The sequence below is a fragment of the Pogona vitticeps genome, chromosome 1 (genome assembly GCF_051106095.1).
Source record: "Pogona vitticeps strain Pit_001003342236 chromosome 1, PviZW2.1, whole genome shotgun sequence".
Taxonomy (NCBI): Eukaryota; Metazoa; Chordata; class Lepidosauria; order Squamata; family Agamidae; genus Pogona; species Pogona vitticeps.
This window is the reverse complement of record NC_135783.1, coordinates 45,123,751-45,139,336: the sequence shown is the minus strand read 5'-3', so window position 1 is coordinate 45,139,336 and position 15,586 is coordinate 45,123,751. Positions and strand designations below refer to the sequence as shown.

The 15,586-nt window shown below is 38.0% G+C and overlaps 1 protein-coding gene across 1 annotated transcript in view; it reads left to right on the top strand.

Moving 5' to 3' along the window:
* The window catches only part of DNAH8 (dynein axonemal heavy chain 8), a 143,813-nt gene that overhangs the window by 14,666 nt on the left and 113,561 nt on the right, over positions 1-15,586 (top strand). Inside the window, exons 10-19 of the mRNA XM_072994358.2 lie at positions 1,456-1,532; positions 2,538-2,637; positions 4,218-4,337; positions 6,086-6,221; positions 6,330-6,517; positions 7,743-7,823; positions 9,312-9,428; positions 10,448-10,564; positions 12,418-12,562; positions 13,410-13,525. Coding sequence (XP_072850459.2) covers positions 1,456-1,532; positions 2,538-2,637; positions 4,218-4,337; positions 6,086-6,221; positions 6,330-6,517; positions 7,743-7,823; positions 9,312-9,428; positions 10,448-10,564; positions 12,418-12,562; positions 13,410-13,525 — 1,197 coding nt within the window. The remainder of the gene's footprint in view (positions 1-1,455; positions 1,533-2,537; positions 2,638-4,217; positions 4,338-6,085; positions 6,222-6,329; positions 6,518-7,742; positions 7,824-9,311; positions 9,429-10,447; positions 10,565-12,417; positions 12,563-13,409; positions 13,526-15,586) is intronic.

The window sequence follows — 15,586 nt, the reverse complement described above, 5'->3', positions numbered from 1 at the left end:
TTCTAGAGACATAAGAACTAGTTTACAATCACCAAAATGGATACTCAAGTGGTTATAAAACATGAGCTTGCCCATATTTGGACTGGCTTCAAACTGCCCTTCCTTTCCTTTCCTTCCTTCCTTCCTCTCTCTGTTGGGCTCCACCCACTTCTTGCCACCCAGTTGTTTGTGGGAACTCTTTCTTTTCCCTATTGATAGCTAGGGGAGTGTGTCCAATGTGAAATGGAGAGGTTTTTTTACAATGACAGGTTGCTTGGCCCACACTTTTATATATTTGGGAAGAGAAAGTGTTCACACCACAAAATGTATGTGGGATAATTTGCGCTATTTAATATTGTGTTGTGAAGCAATAGTTCCCAACCTGTGGTGCACATGCAAGGAGCCACAGCAGTAGTCTAGATGAAAATGAAAACCACTTTCCCTCAATCCCTATGGCATTCACCAATCATAATGTGCCATGTCCCCTTGTTGTCCAACTTTTAGTAAATGATAAATATGGTGACAAAATACACTAGAACGTATAGGTGTATTTCTCACAAATTGGTGTTTGGTCTCTGTCACGGTATGGAATTTTTGATAGACTGACTGTTGGGATGCCAGCAGTTGAGAACTATTGCTACGGAGATTGTTTTTTAAAAAAAATGTGTTGGGGATAAGCAAGATGACATTCTTCATGTATTTAACCACTGTCACACTGATGTGTATGTGGCTGCATAACTAGATTGTGATACAGGCAAGGGCAGGTCATAGCTGCAGCAAAGGGTAATCCCCAAATTTTGGAGTAAGATGTACCTATCCAGTCTAGGAGCCATAACTGCCTACAGGACATCTATTATGTTGACTTTTTCATTAAACTTTTTGTCTGTGGAATATGCTCGATGTATGCAGTGGGTGGCCATGCTTCATCAGCTGCCTGTGCTGCTGAGTGTGTTTTTGAAATGTTGTGGTTGTATATTCTCAATTGTCTGCTGATGGACTGATTTCAATAAATACTGCAGATATTGTTGTGGTTATTGTTTTTGCTGTTTGCTTGTTACATGCATTGCTTTTATTTTCTCAGTGATTGTCCTTTAGGTTTTAAAGGTGTGTGAATGTATCAGATTTTCCACCAGGATAAATCTGGCCAGGAAAATATACACGTCCTTTTCTAGGACCCAGATTTACCTGCTGAAAAAGAAGTGGGGGAGAAATGCTGGTTGATCTCATGTGAAGGGATGTTCCATAACTTCTTCAATATTGGAAATGCACTTGTGGTCATTTCCAGTTTGAAAAAAAATACTGTATATGAAGAAACCACATTTTGAACAGGTGGCCCCTTGCCATAGGTCACAGGCAGGGCAAAATTGTCTCCAGACACACTGAAGCTCCCCATCCTGCTCTAGTGGATTATAGAGGATCTTGCATTTATGATTACTCTGTGAACTGCTCCTATTAAATACTTCCATTTTTCTTTAGGTGCAAATACAGACATTTATGAGTACTTGTTTTGGAAGAATCTTGTCTTCTCAACATGCTCTCCAGCTGCTTCAAAGGTATGATACGTCAACTTTAGGAAATGGTTTCATTTAGAAAAAGATATTTAAAAGTTCTTCATGTAGTATGGTTAGGCGCTGCGTGCATTTATGAAATTTTTGAAAGATCAGAGGAAGATGCAATCAATCTATTTGCGAAGGCTTTCACGGCCGGGATCTAATGGTTGTTGTGGGTTTTTCGGGCTCTTTGGCCGTGTTCTGAAGGTTGTTCTTCCTAACGTTTCGCCAGTCTCTGTGGCCCGCATCTTCAGAGGACAGACTTTCCAAAAGTTACGTGTTTTTAAAATACTATTGGATTTCATGTTATTCTTAAGGAACCTGGGAGCTATGTAGAAATAAACTTGTAAACATTCTAGCTTTGGAATTGCCTGGAGTTATGGTAATGAAGAAAATGCTGATACTGAGATACCAGATTAATTCTGAAATGCTCATTAATGATTGTCTGATTTCATTCTGGAATTAACCCTTTACTGGATTAATGTCAGCTGTGATGAACCTCAAAAACACTTGTCAGCTGTAAACCAGTAAAGGCTTTTATGAGTTACCCTATGTTGGCTTGTAAGGAATCAAGCAGAGTGCTCCAAGCAAGGCCTGAAGGAATGGTGAGCCAACCAGGTGTTGAACCAGGAATCTTCTGATTTATCCTTATAGTTATAAGGAACTGTAGGCCCATAATTTAAAATCTGACAAGAGTTTAAGTAAAAATCCCTGCCTGCTATTATTCTCATCAACAGGAAAGTCTGCAAAGGCACCTCAAATCACAAATTGCAGCTTTTTGGGGTGGAGAACTTAATCAAATACAGTTTATGTAATATAGTGACTAACTTGCTAACTTTGACACAATAAGATAATATGGCTCTTCTGAAAGTCAATGCAGTTCTCAAGTTTTTTACTTCTGTTTTCTTGAAAACAAAAAAATTATTTGATCTTAGGGGAGAGAACTGACTTTCTAAGCTTATGGGGGTACATTCTATGTTCTTATATATTTGAACATGCTCTATTTAGATTTCAGAAGCTGAATATGCCATGTCTTCAGCAAGAAATAGCACATACAATTGCCCGTATTCTTCAGCATTATGTTGCAGAACTTGAAGCAACTAAAAAGGTATTTCGTGTACTTATTCATGTAATTGCATCTTCTTATGCAAAAGAGGTCTCAAAACTTGGCAATGTTTTCCCCCACCCAAGACAAAGATTTTTAACCTACAAGACTCTTCTTTAGAAAATTGTCCTCTGCTTCTCTGAAAGGATGGAATTGTCTCCTATGATTGCCTTTTGTCAAGGAAGAGGAGTGTGTCAATGGAGACACAGTACAGTATATCTCCTGGTCTAGTATGGGCTATGCAACGCTGGACTTCGGATAGGTTTCACAGGGATCAAAACACCAGCTTCTGGAAACTCTGAGATGGGAGGTGCATAGTCTTGTGGAGATAAGAGGCTTTGTAGGACTTTGCCCAAGTTTTTCCTCTCTTTTATTGTTAGATAAAAAAGCACTTTTAAAAAGCAACCACGTGGTTCTGGGAACACTATACTGTATGAGGGACCGTAGAAAGAAGCAGAAATCCTCATGCAAGATGAGAGACTCAAAGAAGGGCACCCAGTCTTGGATTTATCCTTCTAGTCTCCCCTTTTCAGCATGAGTGTTTTAGCACTTGATTCCTGCCTAGGTTGGGAGGAGGAGGGGAAGTATGTGGGTGTCCTACCAACACATAGCCCTCCCAGCTGACAAAAACATTCATATAATGGGAGAACATTCCCTCTGCATGTATACCAGTGTATTGTACAGACTAGTGACACCTGACACTGGAATGTTCCAACTTTTTGCCTCCTCAGTAATATATACAATTATTTAAATACAAGCTACACAGTTCCAGGATGCCCCCAGAAGATAGGAATGGTAAATCACTCCATAGTGCTCTCTCCCTAGAAAACCCGGAAAATGGTTGCCACATGTCAAAATTGATTTGATGGCACACTACTACTACTACTACTACTACTACTACTACTACTACTACTACTACTACTACTACTACTACTACTACTTAATTATTAATTATACATAAGCCAGAATCCAGTGGTGACATTTGAATGCATCTTATCTGAAGCCACTTGAGTTATCATCCTTATGTACAGGATTTTTTTTAAAAAAAAAATTGGATTTGACCCATGGAATGCTGCAGAAAGTTTGGGAGGGAAAAAAATTCAATTTCCTCTGGTATTAGATACTGAAAGATGTCACCAGAACTTGTTATCTTATTGTATGTTCTTTATCTTTAGTAAAGTTGACTGAAGGTTGTGCTACTGATTAAATTGATTAGAAAATTTAGAAGCAGTGGCCATATGTGAAAGGAGGACAAAGATAGTTTTAATTCATTTTTAAGCTATCTGTAATCTAGTAACAGGAAGAGAACATGTGGCATCATTAATTCATGTTGCACATGTTATCTGTGTCTAAATTAAGCTGTAATTCAGTGCTTCATTTGTGACATTTCCTTCTCCCCACTGCGCTTCATTATGGAAACTTGTGTAGCTAATGGGTTTGCAACAAGTTGGATTGGCTAGGGCAGTGTTCTGAGGAGGAGAAGGGGGTCTTCTGTGTGATTTCAAATTGCACATAAAGGTGTGTTGCTGAAGTAAAGTATGAACAACATGTTCATTTTAAAATGTGCATTTGCTTTATTGCAGCTCTATCAGGCTCAAAAAGAGGATCCCCCTCTGGCTCGAAACATGCCCCCGGTTGCGGGAAAGATTCTGTGGGTAAGGCAGCTCTTCAGGCGTATCAGTGAGCCAATCACCTATTTCCATGTAAGTGTTTTTCATTACCTCTCCCCCTCCCCAGAATGTGACAGAATTTTGAGCACCATAAAATAGCAGATAGATTATTGTTCTCTTGTTGCTTCTGAATCAGGGGAATAAAACAGATCACTGGTATTTTCTTTCAAATTGCTCAGAAAAAATAGTGCTGCTAGATATCAATTTGAGAGAAGTGTTGTAGAAGAGTCTCAAGGTGGTGCTGTTTTGTCAATTTTGAAAGCAGCGATCTCAGCAGTATCTTCAGTGCAATGTCATTATTCTTGTTAGTAATGGTCTTAAGGTGCAGGTTTCTGTTATTTTAAAATAATTTTAAGTGCATAGAAAACTCTGGCTTGTGAAAGAAGATGGCCGTTGCCTGTACCTCTTGCTGAGCATTTCAAGAAGATTTTCTAGACTCTACACATTTCTCAAATAGACACTATTAATGTTTCAGGAAAATTCTCAGCATATAGTTTTATATCAATGTCTGTTTGTGTATAATCCAGCATTTTCAGCAGTTTATGAAAATTGAGTATTAGAATTTTTAGAAATTGCTTGAACTGCTGCATTAATTATATGACCATTTCACCTGATGATATTCCTCTTTCTAGGTAGTAAATTGCTCATATTTCTAGAAACTGAAGAGGAAGGAGCTTTATTAGTTTTAAATGGCTTTGTTTTTCTCCTACTCATAGAGCACATTGTTCTTTTTATTGATTAGGAACAAAACCAGTGGGATCTGCAACAGAATATTGTAGTAGACATTCATACCCACCCACACAGTATGAATGTTGTTGTTCAGTGTTTCAGTCATTAGGCATATTCTTCTTGCATGCCTTAAAATATAACAGCTAGTCAATTTGCTGTCTCTGTTCCCCTGCCCTTTTAAATCCCACCCATGTCAGACAGTCTACCTACATTCTGTTAGAATGTCATAACACACAGGAATTATCCAGAGTTATGTAGTGGATAGACTAACCCAGAGTAGGACTAAGGAGACCTGGATATGAATCCCTGCTTGGCGATGGAAGTTCTGTTGCTGGGGATGGCACTGGTAAAACAACTCCTTAAACATCTCACTTGACTTGAAACCACCCCCCCCAATAGGGCTGCTATAAATGAGACTATAACTTGAAAACAGGTAACACAACATACAGGATCTGTGTTTGCGGTGGTGGTTAAAAATGTATTAATATTAACAGAGGTTTTGCCATTGAAATGGTAAGTTTAATCTTTCTCTCCAGACTACAATTGTGATTTTTTTTTAAAAAAAAGTATGCAACAATTAGCGTTAGCGTTAAGAAAAATCTCTCACTTTTGTTGATGGGACATTTGCTTCCCCATTAGGCTCCCTGAAGGGTCAGACAGTGTTAATATTCTGGCTATTAAGGGAAAGGTTAAACCTCCCAATTTTCTATATAACCCAAATGAAAATGTGCCTCTACATCAAATGCTATAGGTAAAGTGTCATTAGAAAAAACTACTGTTTTCTTTGAAGTGCAGAGCTGGGAAATGTATTTTGATTTTCGTGCAAGTCATATAAAAGCCAGACTGTTTATGCTGTCTACAATTAACACTGATGAATCAGTGAGATGCAATATTAGTATATACTGTATGTCAATTTGAAATCTTTTTCGGAATGTATATTATTTAAGATCATGTACACAAATGTATTCTTACTGAACTTTAATAAAAGGAGATGATTTTATCCATCTGTCTTTAAAAATATTTATATGTTTAACTTTTAAAAAATTTAATAGAAAAATTCAGATATCTTGGCAAGTCCAGAAGGCAAAGCAGTCATTCGTTTGTACAATAAAATTTCCTATGTATTGGTGGAATTTGAGGTGCTCTACCACACAGCTTGGATGAAGGAAATTTCACAGCTACAATATGGTAAGTTGTCTGACCCACAACAAACAGCACTGTATGGAGTAATTGGATAGCTTCCTTGACTTTGAGTACACTGGCTTCATTGTATATTATTTTTCCATTTAATTTCAGCATTGCAGGTTACGCTTTTGGTACGTCATCCTGAAACTGGAAAACTATTGGTTAATTTTGATCCCAAAATTTTAGAGATTGTCAGAGAGACAAAATGTATGATAAAGATGGGACTAGAGGTACCAGACCAGGCAAAAAGGATAGTTAAAATTGAAGATCAAGTTAAGACAAACAAATTATGCCTTGAGGTGAGTAATAGTGGTTACTAATTTCTAAAATGCAGCTTTCATCAGCATGGCTATCTTTTCAAAAAGCTGCTGGTGGAACGGAATCTAGGCTGTCAGAAGGGTGGCTTCCATTCTGGCAGGCTAGCTTCCATTCTGTTGCAAAGATAGTGGTGGGGCAGTTTCCCTTTGGGCAGCCAGGCTTGCCCTTTCTGTCTATGCTATTTGGTGGGCCATAGACAGGGCATGCCTGATTGCCCAAAGAGAAGCCCCCCTACCACCATATTTGCAAACAGCAGCCAGGTTTCACTTCCAGCAGCCTAGCCTTCCCTCTCCACTTATGCCCCCAAGGAACAGCTGATCCATTGTGATTTTTTTTAACATTCATCTCCATATCAACTGAAGACCCATCTTTTTAGGCAGACTTTTAACAGACCTTGCCTGAATCTCTGAATGCCATTTTAAAGTTAAAATAGCTTTTAATCTTTACCTGCTTTTAATGATTCAATTGTATTTTAATTAGTGTATAGTTTAATTGTTGAACTTATGCTTTAATTCAGTTCTTGCAATATTGTGAGCCACCTTGCGTTGGGAGAAAGGTGGCCTATAAATAAAACCAAACAACCAACAAATAAAATAAATAAAAGCTTTAGGGCTGTTGGCTGCTGACTTATTCTGGGAATAGCAGACAGCACTGCCCTTGATTTTATGTTATGATATTTCTACTAATGTTTATTTTTACTTATGGAAGGCAGCATAAGTACATTTCTTTTGCTGTTTTTACTGGTAATCAGTTAAGGTTAAAGTTGACTGCTTTTCTGTTTCTCCATTTTTCACTTTCTTCCTCCCATCAGGTCTTACCAGAGTGAGACAGAGAGAGTTGACTGGCCATCTGACCTCTCAGAGGCAGGTGCTTCTCACTCTGCTTCCCCTTTCTTTAAAAAGGCTAATTGCTTTTTCATTCTTCTAATTTTATCTGCTTTTGCACTACTGTGTAACTATTTCAATAGTTTGCCATAGTGGGTGTTCCAAGTTCTTTCTCTTCCTGCCAACAGAGTCTGAGAAGCTCAGTTCCCTAATTTACAAATGCCAGATTGGGTTTTTTTTTCCCAGATAGGCCTAATGAGTGTCTCCTTGAGGGCAAGGGGGACAAGTATTATGTTTTGATAGCCCTGCTAGTGATTCAGAATGTTTATGTTAGTTTATGTTTGCATTCATTACAATATTTATCATTCATATTAAATCACAGAGTATTCTACAGTGCTATGAAAATTTATGTCAAGAAGTACCAACTGTGTTTGTCAATTTGATGGCTCCAAAGATGAAGAAGGTGAGTTGTGCTTAATGTACTTGATTTCAAACCAATTTCACTCACTTTATGGGGTGGGGGCTTTTAATGTGTGTGCATTTTTCCTCTTTTTTTGTTTTATCTTTGACCCAGTCAGAGCCAGAGAATAATAATCCACAACTTTTTGCTTCACAATGGGACTAATACCAGGACTGGCTCCATCAGCATAGCACAGCACAGCATATTGCATTGTCTGTGGTTTGTCACAGCTACAATTCATTACCCCAAATAATTGTGTTTGATGAGGTGCAATGTTACCTTGCCTCTGTATATCATTTCTTAATGTACAATGAAGGTCTTGTGTCTTCATGGGCTTCTCAAATGTGGGGATCACCTTAACTCAGTAAGAATGAATGTACAGAACTGTCTTCAGTATGTTATAATATCTTTTGATGGGCAGACATTGAAATATAATAAATAAATAGAGGCAAATAAATGATCACATTGACTATGAAATCTATGACTATGAAATTTCAACAACCTCCGATATGCAGATGATACGACTCTGATGGCAGAAAGTGAGGAGGAATTAAAGAACCTCTTAATGAGGGTGAAAGAGGAGAGCGCAAAAAGTGATCTGAAGCTCAACATCAAAAAAAAAACTAAGATCATGGCCACTGGTCCCATCACCTCCTGGCAAATAGAAGGGGAAGATATGGAGGCAGTGACAGATTTTACTTTCTTGGGCTCCATGATCACTGCAGATGGTGACAGCAGTCACGAAATTAAAAGACACGTGCTTCTTGGGAGGAAAGCGATGACAAACCTAGACAGCATCTTAAAAAGCAGAGACATCACCTTGCTGACAAAGGTCCACATAGCCAAAGCTATGGTTTTTCCCGTAGCAATGTATGGAAGCGAGAGCTGGACCACAAAGAAAGCTGACTGCCAAAGAATTGATGCATTTGAATTGTGGTGTTGGAGGAGACTCTTGAGAGTCCCCTGAACAAACCTATCAATCCTGAAGGAAATCAACCCTGAGTGCTCACTGGAAGGACAGATCCTGAAGCTGAGGCTCCAGTACTTTGGCCATCTCATGAGAAGAGATGCGTCCCTGGAAAAGACCCTGATGTTGGGAATGTGTGAGGGCAATAGGAGAAGGGGACAACAGAGGACAAGATGTATGGGCAGTGTCATCGAAGCTACCAAAGTGAATTTGACCAAACTCCAAGAGGCAGTGGAAGACAGGGGGGCCTGGTGTGCTCTGGTCCATGGGGTCACGAACAGTCAGACACGACGTAACAACTAAACAAATGAAATCTATACAGTTACACTGATACCAACCTATTTTCAGTTTTTATGAAATTCTATGCATTGCTGGTTTTAGCTGCAACTTGGGATGTATAAATGTGTATATTTCTTAACAATGTTATAATATAAACAGGTCTAGAAGTCCAGAAATTTACCTTAATGAGCAAGGAATCTGTTGTAGAATTAAGATTTTCCCCTGTCTTTTTCTATTATCATTAGGTGGAATCTGTGCTTAGGCAAGGCCTTACCATTTTAACGTGGTCATCGTTGACTTTACCTAGCTTCTTTCAGGAAGTTGATGAAGTTATGAAAATGTTTAATCAACTTTTGAAAAAGGTAAACACATTTTCTAATGTGTTAATACTTGTATTAATTGTTATTATTTTTATTATCCCACCGTCATTCATATATCTTTAAGACGGTATAGGCAAAGGTAAACAAGTTTCTGACCAAAGAAGGATATTATAGTCTAAAATGACTAAAGTACAGTCTGGAATGGGAGTTATGGAAAAGGACAAAAATAAATGAAAAGGAATACATATGCGTAAAGTTTGGGATTACCAGGTATCTAAAGGAATATCTGCTTCTATATCATTGATTTTCTAAAAGTGGGGCCATGACCTCCATGATGATCTGAAGAAATTATGGGGAGGCTATACTAAAATTTTCATTTTTATCAGTTTAAGAAAAAAAGTAGTTTTCAAATTCCATACCATGAAGTTGATTTCAAATATTTTTGTGTTTATTTTACATGTTAAATTGTGACTGATTAATTGGTTGGTTGGTTTGTTAAAAGGTACTTGGATGATAATAAAGGAGAGGTGTGAAAGCAAATTGCTTTTTCAAAAATCCAAGAGAGGCTATGATGCAAAAAAACAAACAAACAAAAAACAGAAAAAAGAAAAACAAGAAAAAGAAAAACAAGAAAAAAAGAAAAAAGAAAAAACCTACAAAACTCTGGCATCACTTAGAGCTGTGTATTGGCAGAAGACCTCACCTCTCTGGTGAGGTCTTCTGCCAATACACAGCTCTAAGTGATGCCATCATTAGATGTGAGACTAGAGGCAACCAGTGAGAAGGCATTTTTGACAGCAGTGCTTTATTTGTGGCACTGCTGGCACCTCGTCTGTTATTTAAGGGCCAGATTAACACATTCTCTGTTTTGTTTTAGATTCCTCTCTCTCTCTCTCTCTCTCACACACACACACACACACATACACATACACATACACACACTCACTCACTCATTCACACTCACACTCTCAAACACACCCCATTATGAGCTAAGGAGTTCACTGAATAATAGTGTTTTGCAATCCTGGAAAATGCTACTGACTATAATTTTATTTTTATAGATTAATGACTTATGTGAAATGCAGATTGATTTAACACTGAAAGATATCGCAAATACACTTTTGCTTGTGCTACCAGATAATGCCATGAAAGTGGAGGATTTATTAGCACGCAATGAGGTAAAACAGTATTTAAAATAGAGCTCTGGATGCATGTGCATTCTTGTCATTTTGAAGTATTGCTAACTAGAATTAATAAAAACTGGATAAAAGTAGAGAATCTGAGATATTTTAATAATGGCATTTACCTGGTTTAAACCAAACAACTTGGCACATTTAGCTTTGGAAAAAGAAGACTGAGGTGAAATATGATAGCACTTTTCAAATACTTGAATTATTGCCATATAGAGGAAGTACAGCTCTGGATCATCTCAGAGTGCAGGACATGTAATAATGTGCTCAAGCTATAAGAAGTCAGATTTTGGTTGAATGTCAGGAAAAACTTTCTTACTGTTAGAGGAGTATGACAATAGAACCAATTACTTTGGGAGTGGGGTGAGTGCTTCAATGCTGGAGACATTTAAGAGAAAATCAGACAGCTATCTATTAGATATACTTTGATTTGGATTCTAGCACTGAGTAGGGGATTGGACCTGATGGCCTTATAGGTAAAGGTAAAGGTAAACGTTCCCCTTGACAATTTTTGTCCAGTCGTGTCCGACTCTAGGGGGCAGCGCTCATCCCGCTCTTCAAGCCATAGAGCCAGCATTTTGTCCGAAGACAATCTTTCCGTGGTCACATGGCCAGTGTGATTTTAATACTTTGCTAGGGTTCTAGTGGATAATGTCAGATTATGATTCTGAAGATCTGGGTTCAAATCCCTGCTCAGCCATGGAAACTCACTGGATGTAGGTGTGTGGGGGCACTGATAAAACTGCTCCTTAAATATCTTGCTTGAAGTGCTATGGTGCGGTATATAAGCACCATGCTTTGCTTTGCTTTAAATATCTGGCATACTATATTACTAGGCTTGCCGTAAACTGGAAGCACCATGAGGGGATATAATAACACAGTTCCCCATTAGATGGCGTACAGTCTCTATCTGAGTATACAGTTTTCAGCTTGTTTGTTTTCCTAGATCAAGTTTTATATGCAATCTGATACATTTTGCTTTAAAGAAGGTTGTCGGTCTGTGTAAGCTCCACAAGGGATTACTCATGTCACTCCAAGACTTCTTAAAACCAGCAGGGATAGGTTTTCATGGATTATAGCCCATGCACAAATGTGTGTAGAAAAGGATATTACAAGATGTCAGGGTGGAATGCAACAAAATATAAAACATATTTAACAGTACAAAACAACAAATTATTTAAAAGATTTTAAAACACATAAAACAATTTAAACCATTTACAACTGAAAAATGGAAACATTTGCACAAAAACTGACATGTGTTGCACAGAACATCATTTCTATGAATGGAAGAACTCCATTAAGAGCACTACAAATTCTTTGCCAAAGATGAAAAGATTGCTTTAATGCTTCATCCTTGCATTTAAGAAAAAAGATTGGTAAGGATATATATCTTTCATCGCTGTTTGTGTGCAGTGATCTCTTCCTGTACAAGCATCAAAACAGCAGTACGAGTATGGTGGTAAAGCCAATCTTCATAGTATCTTACTGCAGCTAGATTTTCTGAAAAAACATGATCAATATTTTAAAGACTACTATTCATGTTTTAAGGACACAAGATATACTACAGAAGTTCAAAGCATTTCCTACGCCAAATAACAGTAGATAAAAATACTACTACTGGTACATATATTAAATATAATAGCTGTTTCAGCTTCAGAATTTAAGTAAGTCAAAGTACGGCACCATCGAAAATATTTATTAGTAAATACATTAGCAGAAATGGATACACTACTGATAAGCAATTTAAATTAGTGTAATTAAGCAATGCAACTTTGCTTATTTACCTCAATTTATTTTTCAAATTACAATATGGCAATTGTTCTTACTGAAATAATGAACAGATATCCACCAAAGAATGGGCCGAAATATTAAACAACAAAAGCCGACATGTAGAAGATGCTGTGCAGGAACTGGTATCTATATTTGAGCAAATTTATGAAGTTAAGCGAATTAAAAAACCACCTGTGAGGAGATTCCCAACGCAAGGTATTTATAGACAAAGGTTACTATATGAAATTTCATGGAACAAAATAGAATTTCTTACAGTATTCCTGGAAATGTTTCTTCAGATCCCTTCAATTTCCTAGAAATTATAATTAGTTTTGTATTTTTGTTCATCGATAGGGAACCCGACATTTTTGTTTGCCGACAAAAGGCCACATTCCATGATGGCAGAGCTTCCTCAAAGTCAGGGGCAGCTCTGCTTATTGCTGGGGAGAGGGCAGCTGGTTGCTTTAGATCACTGGTTCTTAACCTTGGGTTACTCAGGAGTTTTGGACTGCAACTCCCAGAAGCCTTCACCACCAGCTGTCCTGACTGGGGTTTCTGGGAGTTGCAGTTCAAAAGCATCCGAGTAACAAAGATTAAGAACCACTGCTTTAGATAACAAGGAATGAGAGTGATAAAATTGTGACCACCATACTCCAACCTTGCAGTGTCTCTGCCTCTCTGCAGAGCTATCAAGAATACTTTGAGCTGCAAGAATACTTGCTTTCGTTTGCATTTATTGTCATAATCAAGTCACTGTTAACTTCTGAATCTCATCTTTAACATTTTCAAAGCATTTGTAAGTGCATTACCCCACTGCTTCATTCTATTCTTACATGATGTTTCTTAAAAGATGATAATGCTGTTAGTGTTGCTGAAGTAGCTAAGATTTGTAAATATCCCTGCTCAGAGATAGGTCAGGAGAACACCTCTCTTTTGTTTATACTCTCACTAGCTAAGTCCACTTGTACTTCAGTGAGAAAAAAAAATGAAATAAAGCAAGCAATGTTGAAGGATTTTACACAAACAAAATCCCATACTTTAACAACCATTCTATTTTCAACAGAAAAGCATGTAGCCTTTGGAGGTTCAGCAGATGCCCCGAGGGCCTCTTCAGGATCTTCAGTTATGCTTAGCATAGAAGATACTGAGGACAGTGAGAAGGAGGACGAGTTTAAAAAGGTATTCTACTGCAGATTAATATTGGTCTGTTGAGTTTTACAGGCTTGATGTTGAAACCTACTAAAAGGCAATCTGTGTGTGGCCAGCCTCCAGCGCTGTGGAGCAGGTAACAGCTGGGTTCCCTGGCACAAACTCTGTGGGCTCAACTTCAGGATTTAAACATATGGGTATTTACAGTTGTGCTACAGCTTTGCAGAATCTCTGCAGCCTTGGAAGAAGCAGTTTGAGGGGCATACATCAGTCCTTGAGCACCCTTGGTTGGTATTTTCCTTCAGATGGATGCCAGTTGCCTAGCCCTTCCCCCTTGCCTTTCCAGGGTGGCTACTGGAGGGAGGCTCCAAAGGCAGTCCGCAGTGGTCCTTGGAGTGGAGAAATGTCACACAGCCCTCCGGACTCCTTTGGGTGGCAGTACCTCCTCCTGGGCATCAACCCAGACCCCTGCTCATTCTTCTTCCATTGACTCACAGCCTCTTTCCTTTATACCTGGCTCCTGGCTGTCTCAGGCAGCTGATCCTCATTAGGCTGCTGCACCTTCCCCAGCTGCCTTCTCTCCCTCTTTCCTTGTGTTTTGCCTCCCTGGCTGAGCTCTCTTAGGCATCTTAAAGGGCCTGATGGCTCTCCTCAAGCATGGTCACCCCATCACACAGTCCCTAAAGCTTTCACACACATTTTAAGTTCCTCCCTTCAAATTTCATTTCATGGCCTGCTTTAAAGAAGCATGTGATAATTGCAATGGAGCTAATGCAATTTTTTGATTTACAAGATACTTCTGCTTCAGTGATTTAAAATGGGGAAACGTCACAGTAGGAGAAGGCTTCTTCCCCTGCCTGTGTTTTCCACTGAAGCCTCCCCTCTCACCTCTCTTTAGTTTTTCTTTTCTTTCTGGTAGACCTTCTCTTGCAATCTGACTAGGAGAAAAACAGTTAGGTAAGAGCATGGATGAAGGAAAACAACATGACACTGCCACTCATCTTTCTTTCTTGAAAACACCCCCATCTCCAGCCATAAAGTACATCCATTTGATGCTGCCATGTGTTCTCAAGCATGAATGTGCCATTATCACATCTAGTTAGATCCCTATTGTTCTTTACCTATACCTATAACCCTCCTCTGTATGAAAGTACTCTATACAGGGGTATGGGATTTAAAATAACGTGGGAAACTAATTTGAATATCAGTATATCAGAGAAAGAATGGATGGAAATATGGACTACATATCGATATAAATCAATATCAGTCAAAGCGAAAGAAATGGTCTTGTAGGTAGTCCACAGATAGTATTGGTACCCCACAAAATAACACAAATTTAATGGAGAAATCTCAGATAGGTGCTGAAGAAACTGTGGAAGTAAAGGAACACTAGAACATATGTGGATCTCTTGCCCCAAAGCAGAAGTATATTGGTGGGAAATAATTAAATGGATAGAAAGATTGTTGAATAAAAAACCATTAAAAATGAAGCTTTATTATTATTTTCAATATTTAAGGACGGAAATGAAAAAATCATTCAATAAAGACTTAATTGCACATTTTATGGGGCAACAAGAGTTGAAATTGCACAAAACTGGAAAAATGCTCAAGATCTTTCAGTAAAAAAATTTGAGAACAGAATCTGGCAAATGGTACTGACCAATCAAATTAAAATATATAGAAGGGAAATAAAACAGGATAAATTTATGAAAACCTGGCAACCATTATTAACATATGGAATTAGCTCAAGAAAAGAAAAATGTGATATCGGAAGTAATTTGAATTGCTGGCATGTAATATTTTTTAAAGAATTAATTAATTATGTTAAAATATGAACTAGTGGATATATAAAGAAAGACAATCTATGGAAAGAATATGTAAGTAATGTAATAGTATTGTACTACAATTCTAACTTGCATTGTCATACTATGGATGTTAATAAAATTTTAATTTTTTTTAAAAAAGCACTTATACAGTTTTTTCTGCAGACCTGGATTCCAGTCTGTTATAACAAATGCAATCTCAAAGACTGGGTTCAGATGGACCCAGTGTCCTTGAAACACCAGAAACAAACAAGCAAGCAACACCAAC